Source organism: Macrosteles quadrilineatus, unplaced genomic scaffold, assembly GCF_028750875.1.
Source record: "Macrosteles quadrilineatus isolate MER2022 unplaced genomic scaffold, UCM_ALF_1.0 Scaffold_8__2_contigs__length_117827958, whole genome shotgun sequence".
In the NCBI taxonomy this organism is placed as follows: Eukaryota; Metazoa; Arthropoda; class Insecta; order Hemiptera; family Cicadellidae; genus Macrosteles; species Macrosteles quadrilineatus.
Window position 1 is genome coordinate 43,373,676 of NW_026542601.1, and position 23,555 is coordinate 43,397,230.

Below are 23,555 nucleotides of genomic sequence, written 5' to 3' on the forward strand. Positions count from 1 at the left end.
ACGATTGTTAAAATATAGATTCTAGGGATTGACTACTTTTCATCTAGTAAATTACCGTAAAATTTAATCCACGGTCAAATTTTCGTTATAATGTTTCCACATTATTTCTGATGAGATTTAGTGTTTCCTATCAAGCACTTCATCCGTCAGAATCCATCGCTTTCTTAGGATTGTTGTACCTTCAAACCCCCCACCTCACAGGTGCTACAGGTGGAGACTTTTAATTTATCACCTAAATAAAATAGGCTATACAAATCTGCAAAGTCAGAAATTTTGTTCCAAACATTTTCCGGAAAAATTTAATCAGATACACCTTAAAATATTTACTTTTAACTTCATTTTATGTTGTTTGTTGTTGTTCCGAATCGGTATGACATTCAATAAAAGGTTAAATTACCTGTATCCGTCGGTCGATCCTAATGTATCCTATTAGGATCCTATATAGGATACATTAGGATCGACCGGCGGACACAGGTAGTTTAACCTTTTATTTACTTTTAACATTAAACATTAACAAAAACAGTTTTTACTGTTTTAAGGAAAAAATTTAATTTTAAATAGTGGGTTGTAAATCAAATTGTTCCAGAGTTGATATTGGTTTATTGTTTGGGCGTTGCTCTTGTAGATGATATATGATTATGAGTTACGATCTCTCTCAAATAATTGTCGTATTTTTTGAGCAAACAGTGGCCAGAGATATGTTTGCTCTTTTCAAACATCAACTTATGGGTTTAGTGGACTATGATTGATTAGAATATTTGGAACTAATGCTTGGGTTTGTGTGGTTAAATTTGCATGTATGGCTTTTTTCTATATAGATAGGTAGCTTGCCAACTAGTTTTGAGTGTGAAATATGTTTGATTTTTGTCTTGCTATTATTTATTTATCTAACGCAATATTAACTATATATTAAATAGACAAGCATGTTTCTTTAAAACATTTTTTCTCATGTGACGCTCGTGTGCATTACAGGGAAATCTACACATACTTTCAGAAACATATTTTTCTGTAGATGTGCCCTTTAAAATTAAAATACGCTAAAAAAATAAGCACAACAAATTAATTTAAATTTTTTCAAATAAACATGGGCCTTATGGGTTGCTATGCTGGTGAGGAAATAACAATGGAAAATAAAAATAAAATCCAAACAAATGGAAGAAATTCTAATCACATGTTATATTTACAGCGTGGGGTGAAAATTGAGAAGTCTGTACATTACATATTTTTGGTTGAGTTTTGGACCATTGCAGACCTCTAGTTCAAATTAAAATCCTCCTTTTTCAAGTTGATGAGGCTTAGTTGTTTCCAAATGTGTGCTTGTTTAATTCTCATTTTAGGAATGATTTGTCCAAAAGATTAATTTTGGATTGTTGATTTAGGATCTTTTACTTAGAGTAAAAATTTGTATTAAGATTTTCCCCATTCACCTAAAAACAGTGACAGTTGTTGTGTCAACATTGTATGTTGTTGTGTTGTAGGGGTACAGAAGAAGCGACCCCCTCGGCTGGTCTGGGAAGATGATACTGACATGCCACCTCCCCAGTCTCCGTCTAACAACAGCTGTGTAAGTAACTGGGTGGAAAAAATAAAACTACCCAAATACATTTTTTTAAGGCTTTATAATTTTTTAGAAGTATGACGAAGTTCTCCAACTACATCCCAGCTACTTATATTACAGTTACAATCAGGTGATTTTCTATTTGCAATCTGGGTCACGTCAGCCTATGACAAGAGTTTCACACCTGTTTTTTTCCTTCCACCATATTAAAAAATCGTTAGCCACTTAATTGTTAGGGAGAAAGTTTGAAAATTAAAAGTTCCCATGTTACTGTTAAGGAGAATAAGCAAACAGTTATATTTTCCTTGTATATAGATACATTTTGATCAAAATTAGCAGACTTATTTGTTTATACCAACTATAAATATTTTCCAAAAAAACACTTTTTTCCAACCCTGTAGCAGGAAAACTAAGTTGTTTGTTAAACCTAATATTATTTAAATAGGGGATAAATCTGGCGTGTTATTTTATACTAAAAATCCAAACAGGTGAATGGAATTTTGCTTAGTCTTTATTTTTCCTTCGGCTGGGGTAATTTACTTTTAATTTAACCAACTCTCTAACAAAAATTATCCCATAACAGAACGGAAACCACTTTACTTTATTAAGTTCCTACACTACTCACTTACACACATGCAGTAGCTCATGATGGAATGTTGCCAACATACAAAATATTACAATTGTCTGCATTGTTGGCCATTTGCATGTCGTGTTGGCAGCGACTAATCGCACAATGTGATTCATAAGGTTTTTGTGCCTAGATCATTTTTACTATTTGACTGACCTGGAGTACGTTTATAGGTTTGATTTAATATTCTAAATTGAGTTGACTATTTCCCGTGAATTTTCCATATAGGGACTAAGATATTTTAACTTGAATTTTTTTTATACTCATTTTTATATACCTAGACCCAGAACCAATTTGCTTCTTTTGTCTTGATGTCTCTAGACGCTAAACAGACCAAAAACACAATATATATTACTAAATTTATATTTTAAGCACTACAAAACGGTTTGGAGAGAAAATGGGTTATTCAGAGTTATGAGGGTCGAAAATGGGAAACACCAATTTCTACCCCATAACTCCCGTACCATAGTCCGATCATGCTGGTTCGAAGGTTCATTAAGGTATATATAGAATTTCCCATTTTCTCTCCAAGCCATTTTGTAGTTCTTAACAAAAGAAATTTTATATTGAAGTGTTGTTGTGCACTAAATAGTTATGGAACAAAATTTTAAAAACTGTAAATTAATTCAATTTTATTTTTATGGAGAATAAGTAATCTGTTGTAGGTGTTAGGTTTTTTAACAAATAATTCTTTAAATTCTTTAAATTGATTTACAGATAGCACAACACAATAATTCCAATACAGTACTCTAATGATAAATAAAAGGAATGCTTTATGTCATTTTTTAGGACCGATTAAGTAATAATTTTAGATGCACACCCTAGCTCAATTTTATTTCTTAGTTAGCTAGTGTGCCAGTTCCTTTCACATAAACTGAAGACTAAAAATAACAAGGTCCAACAAACCAGCAACTAACACAGGGCAGTTAAACTGTAAAGAACAAGTCTAAAAATAAACTTCTTGTCTTTTATTGAACTCTAATTCTAAACTGATACGCCTGATACTTGATATATTTGGAGCTATTCAATCTTCTATACATTTTGATTTTACACTTAGGTTTATGCACGATAAGTCATCTATCCTAATGTAGTCTTAATCTCAATCAACTAGTTTCAAAACAATTTCATTGTCAAGCTTCTTGATTCGTAATATCAAGGAACACATTGTCATCGTCAGTACACAAAAACTTATCATTCAACTCACACAAACAATGCTACATGTTTTTAACATAAACGCATGTGCAGCCTTAAGTTTGCTTAATTTAACATTATGAACGCCATACTGAAAATCTGCTTGATGTTGATCCTTAAGAGGCAGTACATTTTTGATGGTTCAAAACTTAGATGTCTCATTTCCTTGCGCTTTCAATTGATGATTCTGGCTTTGATGTATCAGCTGATCTTAGTGACTTTCAAAAAATATTTTCAACAATCCTTTTTTACCCAAAAATTTGTCAAATAGATTTAGTCCAACGTCCAACCCAAAAAGGATAATACCCCCACCGCAGCAAACCTGCTGACTAAGCAAATTTCCACTTGCCTGAATTGATTTTCAATTAAATCTGTTTAAATAACATTAGGTTTAACGATTACCTAGGTTTGCTGCTACAACGAAACTAATTAAGTGTGTTTTTAGTAAAATATTATTAACTTAGTACGAAATAAATAAATCTGCCTAGTTTGATCAAAATACATCTATAAACTGTAAGTAAACTACTACATTGTACAATATTCTCCATAAGAATAACATTGGAATTTTAGATTTACAATTTTTTGAATTTTCTCCATTACCAATCACCGTGAAAAAACTTTTTGATGTACCTACTAAATCATTTGTTTTTTAGCACTTTAAAAATGTGTAAAGAGAAATTAAAAAATGTTGTGTTTTGATGGTTAATAATGAGAAAACCCCATTTTTACCCCGTAAAACCCCGTTCCCATGGTCTGATCACGCTGGTTCGTGAACTCATTCAAGTTTATCCCGCCTTACACTTTTAAACCAAATTTCATCAAAATCAAACAAAAAAACTTAAGTTATCCCGTTCACAGACACACACATATATATATACAGTAGAACCTCGATAGTTTGACACTTTGTGGACTTAAGGGATGTTGAACAATCGAAATCTCGAACTATAGGGAGTAAATGGAGTTGAATATACAGGAAAGTAAAAATACAAGTTTTATATAGAAATCACCCAAATTTATTAAATACTAAAAAGCTTAACAATTTCATTGTTCATTAGTCTCACAATACATTAGTCAACAATACATTAGTCAACAATACATTACAAATTAATGTTGTAGTCGACTTACATCACAATAGTAACCATTAAATATCACTTGACAAAATATTTTGTGATCTGCTTCGATTGTTTTTCACTCTGATAACTGGAAAGAACTAGTTCCGGTCATAGACAATCGTAGAATCAAAACAAAATATGGATCGCTAATGGTTAGACAGGTAGCCTCAGCCCGTGTCGAATTACAAGGAATATCGAGCTATCGAGTGTCGAACTATTAAAGGTTTACTGTATATATAAATCTATATATATATACTGTATACATATACAAATTTGAACGAATGGTGTTTTTGGCCTCTGGGGACATCAAAATGAAAAAGTAAATCGGTCCCGGGCCTAGGTCTTACCGTGCCACCTACGGTAATAGCTACTTCCCTATAGGGAAATTCGATAAAGGTAAATGCTTAAAAATAAATTTGTTTTAATAGTGGAACATTTTCATGTTATCCAATCATAAAACAAACAGTGACTCTTTATCTAGGGAAGTGGGTAAATATAGGCATAAGATAGAAATTGTGGATACAATTCAGGTGCTTTCTTGCTGCTCTTCATTTAACTAACCGTCTACACATCCTTCCCCATTCAATGAGCTAATCCTAGGTTGATTTGATTTTAAACACCGTATAGGATTAACTAAATTTCTGCTTTTAAATCATTTGTCAGAGTTAAATGAAAAATGTTTGCTAATTAGCTAAAAAAATATTTTTGAACTAAATCTATGTTTGAAAACTATTCCCAGTCTCAGTGATAAGACTAAAACATGACTCTTTTTTAAATAAAATTCAAAACCAAAATATATTTTCTGCTGTAAAACCAATACAAAAAAATTAAATGTTTTCCTTTATCATATCCATTGAGATTACACACACATACAACTTATTTTACGATTTGAGAAATTAATTGATTATTTACGTGAAGATAAATCATTAAGTTTATGATGTTTTTATGATTTAGGTTTACAGATAGGCCTAGTAATTAAGGTCACCTGTTTGATCCTGAAAAAAGTGAAAAGCTTTTTGGTGGTTCAAAAATGGACCCAGCTATCCGTGATCATTGGGATTTTAATTATAAAGTTTGTGGCCTCAGAACCAGCTAATAGTCAGTAACAAAGGTGTAATGTAATGTAACTTCACGTTAAAATAATCACCCTGCTGTGTCAGCATTTTAAATTTAACCATGCATCAGGCATGGTTAACACTATTAAAAATTACCAATGAAAATTGTTTTCTAAATGTTTGCAATATCAAATTTCCCCTTCATAATTATCGTCTGTAAAATTGGCAGTATTGTCTGTTCCGTCATAGTTTGTGGGTTGGCAACACATTTGTGCTGATGAATTTATACCATCAAGACTTGAGATGCGAGTTAAATAAAGGATAGTCGTTTTTTATTTGAGGCGATAATTTTTAAATTCTTATTCAAGTTAGGAAGAATAAATATTTGGATTTAGTGGAGTGAGCCAGTCACAGAATGTGTTAGTGTCTAACATTTTGTCTTATTTTTTGTTGATGAAATAGTTGATGGGTAATAACAGTTGCTATAGCTCACAATAAGTTGTTCCATTAGTTTTCCTTGGCAAAGAAGTTTGTGTATTCAACAGAAATCTAGTAATTTACATCAGCAATCTGTCAGAGGTGGCTCACATTAACTCTGGCAATTTTGATAAAAAAAAACTGGCAACTCTGATTATGTTGCAAAGCTGGTTTTTAGGGAATAGTGAAATGCATTTTTAGCTTGTTAACATTACTTGAAACATTTCAAGGGTCTTTCAATCACACAGTGTTTGTTTAATATACTGATAATTATTGACTGTTATATTAATTACTCACAATATTTTAGTTTTCCTCCACCACCTTCAATCTTTAAACTGATCTATTCTTCACTTTCCTCACTTAACTAATGCTCATTGTTGCAAGATAAAAATATTAAACAACGCTTCCAATTCTAACCCTTTTCCACGCACACGCACAACCCTATCCCAGTAATCTATTTCACTTTTGGAAATATTTCTATTTTCATTGTGGGTACCAGTCCTAATTATTTCCTCCAAATATTCAGTCCACCAACGCATTTCCAAACTTTTATTAACAAAACCATACTGTTCCAAATGGAACTGTTTAGGTATATTCATAAAGAAATCCTACCCTTCTTCTTCTTCGATACTATTACTATTGGACTCTCATGTTTACAACTCCTTAACCAAAAATTGAAACTTATTTTCTTGCTAAACTTGATGGAAAATGCCCGCAATAGTCTCTAAAATAATATCAACTCACCAACACCAAAAACAAACATTAAACAAAGAAGTTTAAGTACGTTTGACATGTTCCTGGTCTTTTCTTTTGTACCCTGAAGTCTGCACTTCTTCCAAGAGGATATTTATCGGAAGTTTTGAGTATTTAAGTGTATTTATCGGATAAAAGTTAAGTGTCTCAATTTTCAATTTACAACTTCCAAGCTACTAAAAGAACAATTTTTTTTTCTTTATTCTCTTTTTCTTACAAGAAATTACATTCAACACTCTCTGTTCCGCAGGCAAGCAGTGCAGTTTCGGTGATATCCGAGCGCACCAAAGCTGTCCGGGCTCAGTATTTCTTTGAGCGACGTCTACTGTTTGTCTGCACATGTCTGGTGGGTGTCGCCATCGTTGTGTGGATCGCTTCCATCTCCACCGACTTCTGGTTCGTGGTGGACGGAGGCGAGAAAGGCCTCTGGATAAATGAGACGAAACGCTTCTTCGTGCGAAGTCACTCTGGCCTTTTTAAATATTGCAGGTGAGTTGTTTGATGAAATTTTGTGTTCAAAACCTCTCAAATCTTTGTAGATTTGCCAGGGATTGAATTTGTCCTACTTGCACCAAAGTCTGAGAAACTTAGAAAGATTTGTCGTTTTTTTTCAAATTAGAATAGAGTGATGGGAGGATACCCAAAATAACAAATATGGCTCAAGTAGTGGAAATGTTCTCACCATAAATTGAAACACAAAAAAGTAAAGAATACAAAAGCTAAAAGAAAATATCATTCTGAGCAGAAGTTGTGATAAATGTAACAAATGTTGCCACAAGATTTGCAACAAAAATATTTAGATACAAATGTTTGCTTTGGAGATAAGATTGTCAGAAACAAAGACGTAGTGTGAGGGTCTATTCTGTTCTACAACTATTTTGGCCGCCACACAACTATTTCCACCTAGATCGCCAAGTGTCGGCTCATTCTGTCATTTAAATTAGCTTTTGTTATCTTCTTCCTTTCTTCATTTTGCTCTTCATCGCATCGTCTGTTTTTGTCTTCTCATCTCAATGTTGATTTTGGATGAGATCCGACTAAGAAATTGGTGCAAATATGTAGAAGTATGGTGTTTTCATAGAATTGTTATTTTAGGCTAATTTTTACTCACATTTTTTTTTTTTATCACAATTTTATTTACAATCTGTTCATTTTTAGAACATTTAGCAAATACAATAACAAATTTTAATAAAACGTTAGTTAATCTCTGTCCATTGACAGAGCTAACTTAAAAATATTTCAATGAAAACATAAATATGTAAATAAACAAGGGAAAATTAAATTGTTCAAACAAAACGTGTGCTTCGATCCAAAACATGAATCCTTTTTAGCCTGTATATACTGGTGCTGTTGTCCAAGAGGTTTAGAGCCAGGTGATTAGGGTGATTTTCAAGTTTCTTTAGATATTTTGCACTAAATTTGGTTATTTCCTCTTCAACCGTGGGAATTCCACTGTCCTTGTGAAGGATATTGTTATTAACATACCACGGGGCTTGCAGAATGAACCTTAAAACTTTTGACTGAAATCGTTGGATAGTGTTTATGTTCGACATACTGGACGTTCCCCACAGTTGGATTCCATAAGTCCAAATTGGCTTCAGTATTACTTTGTATAGTAATAATTTATTTGCAATGGTCAATTTTGATTTACTATTTAGGAGCCAGGAAAGATTTTTAAATTTTAAATTTAGGTACATTCTTTTATTCCAGATATGGGTTTTCCAGGTTAATCTTTTGTCAATCGTCATGCCGAGATATTTCACATCGTGGGATTGCGGAATTTGGACATTATTTAAGGTTACAGGAGGACAAGTACCTAATCTGGTAGTGAAGGTCACATGAGTAGATTTGCTCTCATTCACTTTTATTTTCCATGTTTGCAACCATTCTTCTAAGTCATCTAGGGAATTTTGAAGATTAAGTGAAGCTACCACTGGATCAGGATGGGACGCTAAAATAGCTGTATCGTCAGCAAAAGTGGCCACAGAAGTATTCACATTTTCAGGTAGATCGGCTGTAAACAGAGTATATAGTACAGGTCTGAGAACACTTCCTTGGGGAACGCCAGCTTGAATTGGGTACAATTTTGTAATGCTATCTCCAAATTTAACTCTGAAATATTTGTCGGTTAGGTATGATTTAATTGTCATATAAAATGTATGAGGAAGATTCAGTTTGAGTTTATAAAGTAGGCCTGTGTGCCAAACTTTGTCAAAGGCTTGACTTACATCGATAAAGACAGCTGTACAATAGTTCTTTTTCTCAAGGTCTTCTTTAATTGTATTAACCAATCTATGTACTTGTTCAACTGTGGAATGCTCCCGTCGAAACCCAAACTGATGATTTGGAATCAAGTTTCTGTCCTCTACTTCTTCAAGTAGACGATTCAAGAAGAGCCTCTCAAACAATTTGGATGTTATTGGAAGTAGACTGATAGGTCGATATGAACTTGCTTGTTGGGGTGGTTTTCCTGGCTTTGCTATCATGATTATTTCTGAAACTTTCCATTGTGACGGGAAATACTCAGTCTGTATAATTGAATTAAAAATGAGTGTCAGGTATATGAATGCTTTTCTAGGAAGCTCTTTCATTACTTTTCCCGTGATTAAGTCGTATCCAGGGGCTTTAAACAGTTTTAATTTGTTTACAAGTTTACAGACTTCTGAGGGAGTAAAGGGCTTTATTGGAGGTGATAACTGATTTGGTGAGTCAATGAACTCAAGAATTTCGTCAAGATTATTAAAATTATTATTTTGATTTTGATTGGGAGTAAACACTGCGGCCAAGTGGTTTGCAAACACTTCAGATTTTTCAATATCGTTTCTTGCCCAAGTTCCATCGGACTTAGAGATAGGCGGTATCAGGATATTTGGACGGTTCATCCCTCTAGTAGCTTTCCATAAAGAGTAGTTTGTTGTTTTATCAGGTGACAAATTACCTGTATATTCAGAAAACCATTCATTCTTTAAATTTTTCAGATCCCTCTTAAGTTCTTGAGTTGCTCTGTTAAATTTAGTTTTGTCTCTTGGATTTCTAGTCTGTTGCCAAATTCTTCTTAATCTTCTCTTCTCAGCAACTTTCCGTTTTACATGTAATGGATAGTTGTAGGAAGTTAAATGGGTTCCTGTGTTTTGTATATTAGGAGTCGCTTGACAGCAAGATTGTTGAATTACATTGTTAAAATTTTCTACAGCGTCATCAATGTCATCTGGAGTTTTAAGAGGTATTTTTAGAGAAAGCTCTTCATTTACTCTGTCTCGAAATATGTCCCAGTCAGTAGATTTATTAAACAGCTTAAGAGGCTGTTCTTTACACACAACAGTCGAACTTAGGTGACAATAATTGGCGAATGGTCTGACGACAAATCTAGGCTTGCTTTCACATCAATATAGTTTTGACCAACTCCTTTTGTAATAAAGAAATCTAACAAATCAGGAATTTTTTGAGGATCTGTGGGCCAATATGTTGGTTCAGCTGTTGATATAAACTGAAAATTGTTATTGGTGACTGATGTCAATAGTTGTCGACCTCTTGGGTTAGCTAGTCTTGAGCCCCACATGGGATGTTTTGCGTTGTAGTCTCCACCTGCTAAGAACCTGGGGCCAAGTGTATTAAAAAAGTCTGTAAAATTTTGGGAAGTGACGTTATGACGAGGTGGGCTATATATTGCGGATATAGTGAGCGGTCCAGACCTATTTTCTATTACTGTACTGGTAGCTTGAAGATGACTTTAATTCCTTTAATTTGCTTTAATCTTTAATTCACAGGTCTGGTATGGTTTTTTGCTAATTATAGAAAAAAATTATAATGTATTCAGGTAAATACCAAACAAGCTAGACACTATTTCAACATCTAAAGTAACTCACATTACATTACTGCACATGGGAATATTTTACTGACAAATTCATAAGAAAGTTGAAAAGATTTTAGGAATTAGTTTCTGGCAAGCAAGCGCTTAAAAGTGGAGACTACTGAACTGGGATAGTATACTTCATTATTTTAAGTACTGAAACTAGCATTTTCTGGCATGCACACAATTCCAAGAATTGTAAAAAAGTATAATGTGTTCAGCCAAAGTGTAAAAGTATTCAGGTGATGCAGGGTAGAAAAATAATTGAAAAATTGGAATGACTCCTACACAAACACGCACTAATAAAAACTCAGCTAAACTAGCACGTGCCTATTTCTGTTTACATTTATGTTACTAAATGGTAAAAGCATAACTTTTAGAAATTTTCCCGTTTTCTGACTGATGTTATGAAATTTTAAAACTTTATAGAATGAAATTTCATTAGGAGAAGGTATAAGTAGGTATTACTGCAGTTGTTGATCCTTTAGTTGGGGATACAAATATGGATAATTGTATGATATCTTGTTTGTAGGATGGCGATTGGTAATGCCACTGCAGGTGGTAAGACGACACCCAAACCTCCGACTGCGCCAACAGTAGACCCCTCGGTGGAGGAGACAGCCACTCCACTGGGGAACGGGACAGAGACCAGTCCAAGGATGCTGTTCTATCGTTAGTATACAGTGGTCACTTTGTTGTTTGAAATTATGTTTGAAGTTGCAAGTCTCAGTGCTGAGGTGATGGGGATTTAAATGTCTAGTCATGCGTTAATTATGTAAGGTGCCTCGGGTAGGTCAACTCAATCGAGTAATCCAAGGTTTTTGAATTGAATTTATGGCTCAAATTTGATGTCTTTGGGTGTCTGAGATCATTAACACAAACAGTGAATTGTTTTTTTTTTAGCGAATTCCTGATAGGGAAGAAGATAGTATTGGAACAGAAATAGGAAAAGTGGCACAGTAAGACCTAGACCCGGGACTGATTGACATTTTCATTTTGGTGGTCTCAGAGGCCAAAACACTATTTGTTGAACATTATTATACTCTTACTCCCAGAACCATTTATATCAGACTTGGCATTAACGGGGCATCAACAAAATAAAAGGCCATGATATTCGGTCCTCTGCATCTTACCCCCAGACTTTTACCCCCTTCATGAGGTCAGCTCAAAATGTACGGCTTGGATTTTTACCCCCGGAATTTTACCCCCCGCATTTCTACCCCCCGGATTTTTTGCTCCAATTCTCACCTTATCAGCCCTTAATTGCTTCTACCACTTCTGCTTAGGTCTTCCTGGCTGTCATCTTCCATCAGAATTGCTCTTTCATTCTTTTTTCAGTCAACCTCACCCCTTCTCAGTACATTTCTGGCCCTTCTGAATCTTCAACACTTAACACATTCACTGCTAATGATATGTAATACTTTTATAAATGGCTAAAAAACATAAACATTAACATGATCATGTTAATTGAGTGACAATATATCTTTAATTAAATAAATTTTATACTATAAATTGTGGATTAAAATATATTATGTAATTATATACATCATGTATTATATATCTGCTAATATACTTATGACGCACAAGTGCGTCATTAGCAGTGAACGTGTTAATTTAAACAATTACATCCATTCTATTTGTAAAATCCTCTTATGTACATTAATGTAATATAATGTAATATAACAAATACATATATTATATGTATTTGTGTGTGCCCGTAAACGCAATAACTCAGGTGATTTTGGTCAGATTTTGAAATGTCGAAATGTGGCATGAACAAGTGGGGCTGAATACACTTGAATGAGTTCGCGAACCAGCAAGGTCATGGGAACAGAGTGTTATGGGGTTTACATTTTTTTAAATCAAAATTTTCAACCTTGAAACATACACATGCCAAATTTGTATCACTGCCTCTTTAAAGATATTAAAAACTAAGTAGGCCTAATTTTATGTATTGAAGTTTTGTTGTGAAACTATCAAAGGTTACAGAGAAAATTCAGAAACTGAACATTAAAATTATAATGTTTTTCTTATAGAAAAAGTAAAAGTTTCTTGTTTGTAGTTATATATTTATTGGCAAATTTATTTATTTCATACTATACTATTAACATTTTGCAGAAAAAACACTCCCTAGTAGCAGCAAACCCAAATACCTAAGGATATTTAAATAGAGAATAAATCTAGTTTAACGCATTATTTTAGTAAAAATCCAATCAGATAAAATGGCAAACTTTGTTTGTTGCTGTGGAGGAATTTTTATTTTCATATAAATGTGTGATTTTGCGCACAGGCCCTCACTCATATACAAAAACACTCTCCCAGGTTGTTTTCCGAGGTGAGAAAAACAAACGGTCATTGACTGGACGACAATAGCTCTTTTGGAGTCTTGCCTAAACACCTGTCAGGTCTGTATGTCTGAGTGTTTGACGGCCGCGCCACGGGGCGTTTCAACACCTTCGTCACACTGTGCGACTTGGCTACTTTACGAGGGGCAATGCAAACTTTGAAATAGACTTATAAATATTGTAGAAGGGAGTGCAGTGTGTTTAACACATAAATGGGTATTATCAATAAATACCCTAAAAAAGATTGAAGAAGATTATTTATGAAATTTTACTAATTACCTAATGATAATGTTTTGTTCACTGATAAATATTTTTTAACCAGAAAGGTTTTGAGTTTTAGTTAACGCTATAATGGTAAACTGTATTCCTTTTTTATTTCCACTTGGATGAAATTCATAGGAAATATTTTGGCTTACTTTGCAAACTGAAAAGGGTACATCTGTTTCTTTAGGAGTATTATCAACTGACTTTGAATATAATCTAATAAAAAATTTTCTTTTTCAAAAGTATCTTCCATGCCTTTGGAGCAACATAAATTAGACATGAAAACTCTTTGAATGAAAGTGTTAAGCATCTTTTTAGCTTCAACTGCAGATGGCCAACCTTTAAGAAAAGAAAAGCAAATTTCCAAGAACGTCGGAATTACACTGTAAAATGTCTGAAACCATCAGTTTAAGTTTAGGAAAGCAAATCCAAATACAGAGTTAGTCAGATCTCTTATGAGGACCACCCAAGAAATATATTTATTATTCTAGTGAAATAATGTTAGTTGTTTGGTTGCATTTCAATGTAATAGCATTTTCACTGTGCCAAAGTGTTACCACAAGAATGAAATAGATTTTATTTACTAAAAGAATGGGAAAATTTTCACATTGTTACGACATTGGACCTTAATGAAAATTATAGAATCGATTATTTAACCATAGTGGTACTCTATATTATGTAAAAAATTTGGTTGGATTATTATTTTTGAAATACTTTAAATAAATATAAAACTTTGGTGGCCATCGTAAATTTGTAATCTACTCTATGAAAGTTGTATAGGCTGCTCATTTTTCTAAAGACTATTTTAGCCTCATAAAACATTGTTTCAAACACAAATTGAAATCCAAGTCAATGTTTTAGTGCACAATACTTGATCTCTGTTTTTTGCACTGCAGAACATAGCTATTTTAAGTTAGAGTTATTGTATCATAAATTTCATGCCTGACAATAATGTTTCGTAGAGTTTTCCCATAAATGGTTTATGTGAACTGTTAAAAGTCAATATCTTGAGGCTAAGAATCAATCAACAGGAGAAAAATTATGAAGATAGATGAGGTTTTAACAACATGATAACTTTTCCCAGTCAAAAATAGATTGTTTATGGTTGTTTTTTTTTATATTTTGAAATTGTTTGAAGGTTCTTGGATCAGCATTTACCACCTAAGTTGTGACATCAATAGTATCTAGTTTTGTGAAAATAAGTGACTGCTTATAGCAAAAGGCAAAACTATATGTCTAGCCTTTTAAATAGCTAAACACTTTTTGCTTCAAATAAAGGTAAAAATCTTGTGTTTACTGATAATCTGTTCATTTTTACATATCAATAACTGCCAGAATCTCTGAGATTTTCTAAGATGTTAAAGAGCAAAGCTAGTTATTTTAAAAACATCACCTTGAGTTGCCAGTCATCATTGTAGCATGTCCATCATTCATCACTTGTTTTTCAGCGGCTCTTTGAAAACAGTTAACAGGAAACGGTGTACAGCTCTAGAAAATAAACGTTTAGAAAGTGTAAATGGACAGTGAACATATTTGTTGAGGTGGTATGAAAAAAGGCTATCAATAAATATAGGGGCAGTTTCGAAAGTAGATTACGTTTCAGAATTCAAAATAGGAAAAGTATTGTACAATATTCAAATAAAGTGTCTTTAATAATCATGTTAAATTTGTGTCACTATAAAGTGCTAACCAAATGTTTGTAATGTACGTTTTGGCTGTTATAGGTAAATGCAAGTGGCACGATGTTTTTCCTAGCGATACCAAAGTGAAAGGAGATCCCATGCTAGATATGGCTATCCTTAGTGAGTATATTGGGCCTAGTTGATTATTGAATTTATTGTTCATGTGAAACTTTAGTACCTCAAAATATGCTGAAATACAATCCAATCAAACATATGCAGCTGTTAAGTTAGTTTATCTTAGTAATGTATCTGGAACTTAGTCTGATTAACACTAGTTTCATCGTAACTCAAACCTTCAATTGGAGTACGGCTGATATTTCAGTAGTGTTTAGTGAGAGGGACCATGTCGATTGCTCCGCAAGTATTTTTGTTAATTTGTAAATAAAAAGTGCAAGGATTTATAAACTATGGTAAAACCCAAAAATGGTGGTTTTGGAATATTTTAAGGAAGAAGGAATGGATACACAACTGACTTGACCAAGAAAAAGAACTTCAGATAGTTGATAACACAAAAAAGCTCTCAGCACAAATGGTTTTATATTCCTCCCCTTCATGGATGCCCTCTTTTGTAGAGGAAAATATTAAACCTAGTGTTTTGTATTGTTTCTACACTGGCAACTGTTAGGAACTTTTTTATTGGTTAAGTTACTATTAGCAATTTATTAAAATATTTATACTAAACATTTCCCTCAACCATGTGCTTTTTTCTAAAGGTATGTTTTGTATTTTCCAGACTACACCCGTACCGAGATTATGTTCTCCATAATCAGCTTGTTGGTGATGACGATGGGTTTGTTTTTCTCCATCTACACATTCAACAATCCTCGGTACACATTTAAAAGACTGGCTGGCGGCATACACTTCATCTCTTGTAAGTTAGAATAGAATAACAATGTGCTATAAAATATCTATCTATATATAAGTTCAGAAACTATATTGGAAAACCTGATTGTTAAGATGAATCAAATTCTTGATTAAATATTCTTGAACTAAATTTAGTAACCATAGGTTTTCAATACTGAGAAATAAACCAATTCAGATTCCCTAAATTCACAACCACTTTTAAGGTGGCCAAAATAGACGGCCACTAACGACTTTCCACACAATGTAAGTGGTGAGTACGTAAATAACATGAAGAAGACCGAGACTAAAGTGTGCTTTTGATCTTGGCAGTCGTAATGTACGGGTTAATGTTGATGACAGAACCACTGTTGTTTGTACGAGACAATTCTCGTGGTTTGTTCTGGAAAGTTAAATTATTTTCAGTGTTCCACTTATTTGTCTTCAGCTCTCGTTAATTGTAACAATTACTTTTGTAATCCTCAATCTAATTTACCAGGATTGTGATTTAAAACAAATTCCGTTTCAAAACATACAATTTTAATGAACACAAAATCTCAAGGTGGTTTATCTACTTCTATACAACTGTCAGATGGACTTTTGATACCGTAGTTCTGATAGACCTCTGTTAGTTACTATGAGTTCCTGAAATAGAAATAACATTTGAATTCCTACTATTGACCAAAAAAAGTCTGAATTGACCCCCATCCTTTTTTCAACCAAGGTTTTATTATATAAGATACTTTTTCTTGTCTCATGGTCAGTTGTTTTGCAGGTTTGTCGATATTCGTAGTGATAGAGATCCTAATGCAGTCCATCACGTATGAGAAGGAGTTCCTCCCAGTGGTACATCCACCCAAGGCCACCTACCACTACGGCTGGAGCTACCATCTCGCGTGGTTTGTCTTCCTTCTTAATCTATTTGCTGGTAAGTGGTTTGAGTTGCTAATAATTGTAGGTTGGTATTTCTCACATTATGTTTTTTTTTTTTATAAAAAGAGGTTAGCAGCGGCTTTTAACCATGCATTTCTATGCCCGTCCACAGACTGACCTGTGGGTGGAATGGTGTCATCAAATCAAGGGGTGAGCCGGTTCTAGTACAAGGGTGAACTGTACTGATAAGAAGTAGTGTAGGTACTAGGTTCTGAACCCTCAACATCGCTGCCTTGGGCCTTAAGTCCATGACACTACTGATTAAGCCACCAACCTATTAGTTTCTCGAGTTATAATTAAATTTTTGTCCTATATATCTTAAATAATACAAAAAGAGTTTGGTCCCAAATAATTTGGATCAGCGAAACTTTATTGAAACAGTTCCATTATTTAGTTTGTTTTTATAGCCTAACTAATATTTTTCAAGACTATAGACCACCGGTACTAAATAACTTGATTGGTCAAGTTTTTATGTGTATAGTAAATTTGTATGTTGTTCAGGTTGTGCCTTTATGTGGTACAGTAAAAAACGCAAAAGGGACAAAGCCCCGAACGAGGAGGTTGCAATGGCAGACGAACCTACAATCATCGGACGGTGACAACGTCTTTACTAATCCCCGGTGAGTAGCAGGAATAGCTGAACAGACAGGAATGTAGGGAAGTAGGATATAAGGTGGTAGAATATCTCTTTTCTGAAAAATATTGCTCCACTAAAGCGAAAATGATAAATATACCTCAAATTTAGCAAAGAAAGTACTGGGTGTCCCAGAAAGTAATGCACTTTTAAAACAAACAAAACAGGAAAATGGCTTTATTTACAGCAATTTTCCCAAGAATACCTGTTTGTACACTTTAAGGAAATTACTTGTGAAAGATTACATCATCCAGATGTAGACCCTTACATCTAGACCCTTCGTTAAGGCGCCGGCACTCCGCCAAACGAAACCTTACATTTCCGAATACTCTACAGCAGAGTTCTGGTGGGATGGCTTCAATTTCCTCACGAACATTTGGCTTCAGATAATCGAGGGTAGCAGGAGCGTTGTTGTACACCCGACTAGACACACAAAAAAGCCTAGTGGAGTTAGGTATGGGCTTCTCAAAGAAAATATTGGTGTCACAAAATCTGGAAATGACTTTCCCACAAAACAGCTGCCTTATTGCAGTCAGGGAGTCTCCTGCTGTATACCCATGCTGTATTTTTTTAATGCCTGTACTAACTGAATTTTGTACCGGTGTAACTATAAATCTTGTTTCAAAATGCGGTGAATACTGGTTTGGGGTATATTCAAAGCAGCAGTGTTTTCTTACTGACCAATGTGGATTATCCTCCACAGCATCTCAAACACGCTCGATATTTGATTCAGAACGCGCTTTCTATGGTGACCGATGGGACGAGGTTTTATAGTTGATCCTGTAGCTTCAAATTTGCGCGCCCAGCATTTAATTATGTTCACTGATGGCGTTTGGTTAATATCATGAAGTCTGTATTGAGCGCGGAAGTGTCGTCGAACTGTCACATAAGAAAGCGTTTGGTAATAGTCGCGTTCACAGAAAGTATGCTAACGCTGCTCACTGGTAAAGGGATCCATGGCAAATGACTTTCCACGGCATGGCTACAAAGCCCTGATAAGCTCCTTATCTTATCTCTCTTTGACATTCAGCTTTCCCCAAAATAAAAGTGCAATCCTTTCTGGGACACCCAGTATAATAACACAAGTACTTTTTGTCAAAAGTATGGTCCAATGTTTGGTCATTTAGAAACAACTGACATAGAAAAGATGTGTAGTGCATCTAATATAGGTTGTATTGTTATTTTATGTGTTAATCAATGTATTTGATTTCAATTTGTATCTGTTGTTTTCTTTGAATTTTGATAATGTTGTATGTTGAATGAAAATTGAAAGGCAGGAAAAGGTGGAAAAAAGTGTGAAAGAGATAAGAGAATGTGTAAATTACAAGTGCAGAAAATAAGTTTTTGTAGGTTTGGGGAAAACACAATATGGTCACTTCTCAATTTATATAAAAAAAAAATAGTGTAGGCAAAAATTTGTAAACTTACTTACTTAAAACTTAATTACTTAATTAATTGATTATTCAATTACTTCACTTAATTACTTGATTCATGTTTTACAAGTTAATCATAAAAAATATTCTTTTTTTTCAGCCGAAGCGTCTTTCATCCTTGGAATCCGCCCGAATTGTATTGGTTGCTGCCAAATTTGTGTTGTGTCCATCCATTTTTCAAGTATTAAGACTCCTCTTTAAGCTACAACTTGTTAATAAAAGTATAATATATGATATTGTTATTCTTAGAAATGTTAACTTTGAGACTTGATTCTGATTCTATTACTAGTAGGAAAATTAAAAGGGAATTCTCAGGAATATTTATCAAGAAAGTATTTCATGGGAATATTTGGATATTTTTATAAAATTCAAACAAAATTGTAAATATAAGGATTTCTTGCTGCAATATATCATTAGTACCCACCTTTTATACTAGCTGTATAGTGTTATCTGTTAGGTGAAAATTTGAGGAATTGATTAGGCCTACAACTTGATTTTATTGATTTGTTATACGTTGATAAGTTGTTCCGTATTATATAGAGAAAATATCAAATGATTTTGGGTTAAGCTGTTGAAATTCGTTTTGGTGAAAAAGACAAGTACAAGACTTTTATATATAAGCAATAGTAAATTGAAAATAATTGTTCAGTTGTGGTTTTATGCTAGAGATCAAAATATTTTTAGAATCAGTTAGGTCAAACTTAGTAGGGAGGAGAGTTAGTACAATAATTATACAAATTATTCGTAACTATTGCCTTCAAATTAATTAATTATTGCCGTAAATCTTAGAAATCTTATTTTGTTGCAGTGATCTTTTAACTATAAGTAGAGTTATAAAATAAGAGTTTCCCCCTTTTAAAGACAAATATTAATGCTATTGTGTACATTTATTTAACTTAAATTTATTTATAAGTTTTTTGTTGTAAAGTTCCACTAGCTTTTTTATTACTTTTATATTTTTTCCTTTTTTTGTTGAACACTTTTTTACAAATTCTCACTCAAGCTCTTTCTAAGAACATTATAAAACTCTCAGAACTAACATTCTAGAGTTTATTTCTTCTAAAGTACTCAACTTGGCCGGGAATCAACAATTTAGTTACCTTAGGAAGTTAGGAATATGTCTCAAAACCTTACATTTTTAGGTATTTCACTGTTTTTGAAGATTTAATTTTTTACAATATCTTGCTTTCAAGTCCTTTATTATTTAATTTTTTAAAACTATCTTTATTTCTTCAGAAGAAAATTATTAGCTTAGAATACTGTTTAAAGAACTTAATCAGTACATTTAGCTTTAGTCACTTTTGCTCAGAACTAAAATTGCTAAAATTGTTACATGGCTTTACAATTTATGAAGCTGGTATTAAAACTATTACTATTTACAAAATAAGATTACTGTTGCCTTTGTTAATTATACGACTCTACCAAAACCGTGATTCAGATCAGTATTTTCCTCGCTAAAGTTGTTCCGTTGACGATCTTCTGTAAGCCCATGGTACCTAACCTAGCATTACTTTACTTACTTAGCGTTATTTTTCTGCCTCTGTATCGCCCTAGAACAGATATCCTTTTAAATGTTTGCCTTTACGGGTTTTGCCTTGAACTGTGGTTCCAAGTCTGTTCTATTCCTAACGAGTTACCAATTACTGGTGCGCCAATACTCTATAAAGACACTAGAATAGCTTGTATTTGTTTATTTACTTGTGGTATGTTTTTCATAATTAAAGTGTATTGTTTTTTTGTTTAAAGTGTATTTATTTTCACACCCTTTGAAAGTCAAAGTAGAATTTAAATGTAGTTGGGTATCTGAGAAGATGTAGTTTTTGCTTAGTAGTCCGTGGATTGTCAGTTGATCTTGAGAAAAGCCAAAAGTGATTCAAAACTGGACTCTGCTGCCCTTAATCACAGAGTGTGCAATAAATCCTACTGGTTAGTTGTGTTTCAAATGTATACAGTATTAACACTAGAAGAGTACCCGTTCTTCGTATGGGGTTGGCGTCAAGTATAAAATGTTTATTGCAGTTATACTTGGCTTTACGTTTGCAATGGGAAAACAAATGGGAGGACACGGTTTAAGAAAATTTGGTTCTTTTAATTTACGGTATGCTATGGTATAGCACATCTACCATAGCCATAATGTTCTACCACTGCACCTAAACAATAGAAAAAACAAAAAGTTAAGTTCTCTTTGTATTTCACAGCTTTTTGTTGCTAGTTGGTTTAAATTAGCTGTTGTCATAAATGCAAAAACACTTAATAGTGCTGCACCCTGTTGGTAAAACTTATAATTTTTTAATGCTATTAGTATCATAGAACCAACTTGTGTGTTTGAAACGGCTGACAAAATTCTTTAATTCATTTTAAATATGAACGAGCTGTTGGCCCGTCCTACGTACGGGAATAGAGTAGTCCATTAAAACTGTATATAGTGTGTCTATATTACTAATTCAAGCATAGTTTATGCAGTTCAAAAATTACAGTAGAGAAAAAGCTGCCAAGATGAATTAAAACAATCCCAACCTCATTGTTACTATCCCAACCTTTCCCCAAAAAGTCGAGTAAGTAGTAAAATAATTTTCATAAGCTTTTTTTTTTTGAAGATTCGTGAGCTTCGATTCGTATACAGCGATGGTCATAGAATCTTACTTATTTCCTATAATCAATGACAAAATCAGAGAGTAAATAAACTAACCTCATAGTTCTATAGAATATTTTTCACTCAACCAGCCGTTAGTTAAAACAAATCATATTGCACTAAAACAAACTTAAAATTTTAAAGACTGCTCTAAAAATAAATTAGAACATCTAGCATTTTACCATGCATATTTAAATAATCTTTCATCCTCTTACCGATTAAATGAACATATCAATGAGTATAGCATTACACATAGTATTAATAAATCAAAAATCAACTCTATGTATGCCATTATTATCCAAATGCTGAATTTGTGTCACACACGCTTAATGTTTACTGCTGTTACTTTAAGCAAATGATATTATGCCAAAAGCTAGTCTAGAATGTTAGCGTCGGCTGCTAGACTTTTTGAAAATTAAAGTTTAATTTCTAAAAAATTGAAACCCTAAACTAAAATTATGGCTTCGACATTCACTAGTTCTCAAAATTATCTTTCTTTCAATTTCAACACAAAAACCATAAAAATCCGTCAAAAGTGGTTAATTCAGAATCGTGAAATAAAAAAACCCTGTCACGTTTTAATATTATAGATACTCATAAGGTTAACATGGGAAACTACAGAGCCACTGGGGTAGAGCCTGAAAGGATTTTAGATACAAGAATATGTCTATATGTTAATCGGGAATGTGAGATATCTCCATACCAAATTTCAACCCAATCCAACCAGTAGTGTGATTGAACTTCAAACAAACACACAAACTTTCACATTTATAATATTAGTAAGATTAAAATAGAGGAGGCTATGATATTAACCATTTAAATTATCAGGTTTGTCACAAATTAACCAAAACCAATAACCAGCAAAAAACCAACACGAGATTTTGTAAATCAATGTCAATTACCTTTTTGGAAATTAAATTCCTAATATTAGTCCTGTAAACAAAAGCTGTAAAAATAACACTATATTAGGAAGAAGATAAGAAGGTAAGAAGTAAACATAAAACGTACTAAAATACATTTATTTACTGGACAAAATTTTACTCTTTTAAACACATTTTAAACACAACTTGAGTACCTAAAATCTAAAATAGAATCTAATTTAATACCTTATTAGTATAAACAGCTTATTAAATACTTTTTTTATATTAGGACAAAATATAATGCAGTAGACTCCCTCTTATCCGGACACCTTTTAACCGGACATCGGTTTAACCGGACTACACTCGACGGAAATGACATATCTCTTTAACCGGACAATTTTTATCAGCACATTGGTTTAACCGGACTAGATCGGCAGGATATGACTGGTGCTGAAACGACTGTTCTCTTGAGAAAGATTTGAGACCAGTACAGTAATCACGTGTCTAAATACAATGCTCTCCTAAATTTAAGTCTAATATCACCGTATACGGTCCGTTTTAACGAGTTTTTGGGGACGTCGGCTTAACAGGAAAACCCGTTGTACAGACTGGCCTCGGTCCCGAGGAGTCCGGATAAGAGGGAGTCTACTATAACACTATCACTTTCAAAAAGTTAAAAAAATGATCCTATTTATAGATATTTTCGAATATGTTCACAGTTTCCCAATTGTATAACTGTATTTATTTATTGAACATGTTTAGCCTTTGGGCAATATTTTTTACAAATAAGAAGGTTAAATAATATATTTATTTTTCTGTCCATTATCTGTCTTTTTTCCTAGCAACCAAGGTTTTGTTTTGAACCTAAAGTTTAATTTAGAAGCTGAAGTAGACCAACTAGTTGAAAAATGTCATCGTCATCTTCTGCCGACCACACCACAGACTCTCAGTACCGGTACAATTTGGCTAAGTTTGTGTTAAGTGTTTTTGTACAAGTGTTAGGTATATATTACGACTCTTCACAACCACGGATGAAGAGGATTTTGTTCAACCATTTGGTGGACTTCAGCTTGAAAATGAACCTTTACATTCAAAACCTTAGTCGCTAGACAAAACACTGATAATTGACGGTACAACAGGTACTTGACCTTTTTATTTGTTTATTTGTAATTTAATTAAAGTTTGATGTTTCATGTTTCATCTTCGTTATTGTACATTAAATACAATTTGTTTTCTACAAACTAGGGTGTAAGCATAAGTATTGTTACATAGAATTCTATAAGAAATGCTTCCATAAAACATTATCAC

General features: G+C 33.3%; 1 protein-coding gene across 2 annotated transcripts in view; it reads left to right on the forward strand.

Moving 5' to 3' along the window:
- The window catches only part of LOC128999361 (uncharacterized), an 81,446-nt gene extending 60,946 nt beyond the window's left edge, over nt 1–20,500 (forward strand). For both annotated transcript variants that reach the window (XM_054425827.1, XM_054425828.1), the window contains 8 exons: nt 1,479–1,564; nt 7,025–7,263; nt 11,157–11,296; nt 14,958–15,035; nt 15,649–15,786; nt 16,531–16,683; nt 17,190–17,308; nt 18,856–20,500. In XM_054425827.1, the coding sequence (XP_054281802.1) occupies nt 1,479–1,564; nt 7,025–7,263; nt 11,157–11,296; nt 14,958–15,035; nt 15,649–15,786; nt 16,531–16,683; nt 17,190–17,287 (932 nt within the window). In that variant the 3' untranslated portion in view covers nt 17,288–17,308; nt 18,856–20,500. The remainder of the gene's footprint in view (nt 1–1,478; nt 1,565–7,024; nt 7,264–11,156; nt 11,297–14,957; nt 15,036–15,648; nt 15,787–16,530; nt 16,684–17,189; nt 17,309–18,855) is intronic.
- The last annotated feature ends 3,055 nt before the right edge of the window (nt 20,501–23,555 follow it).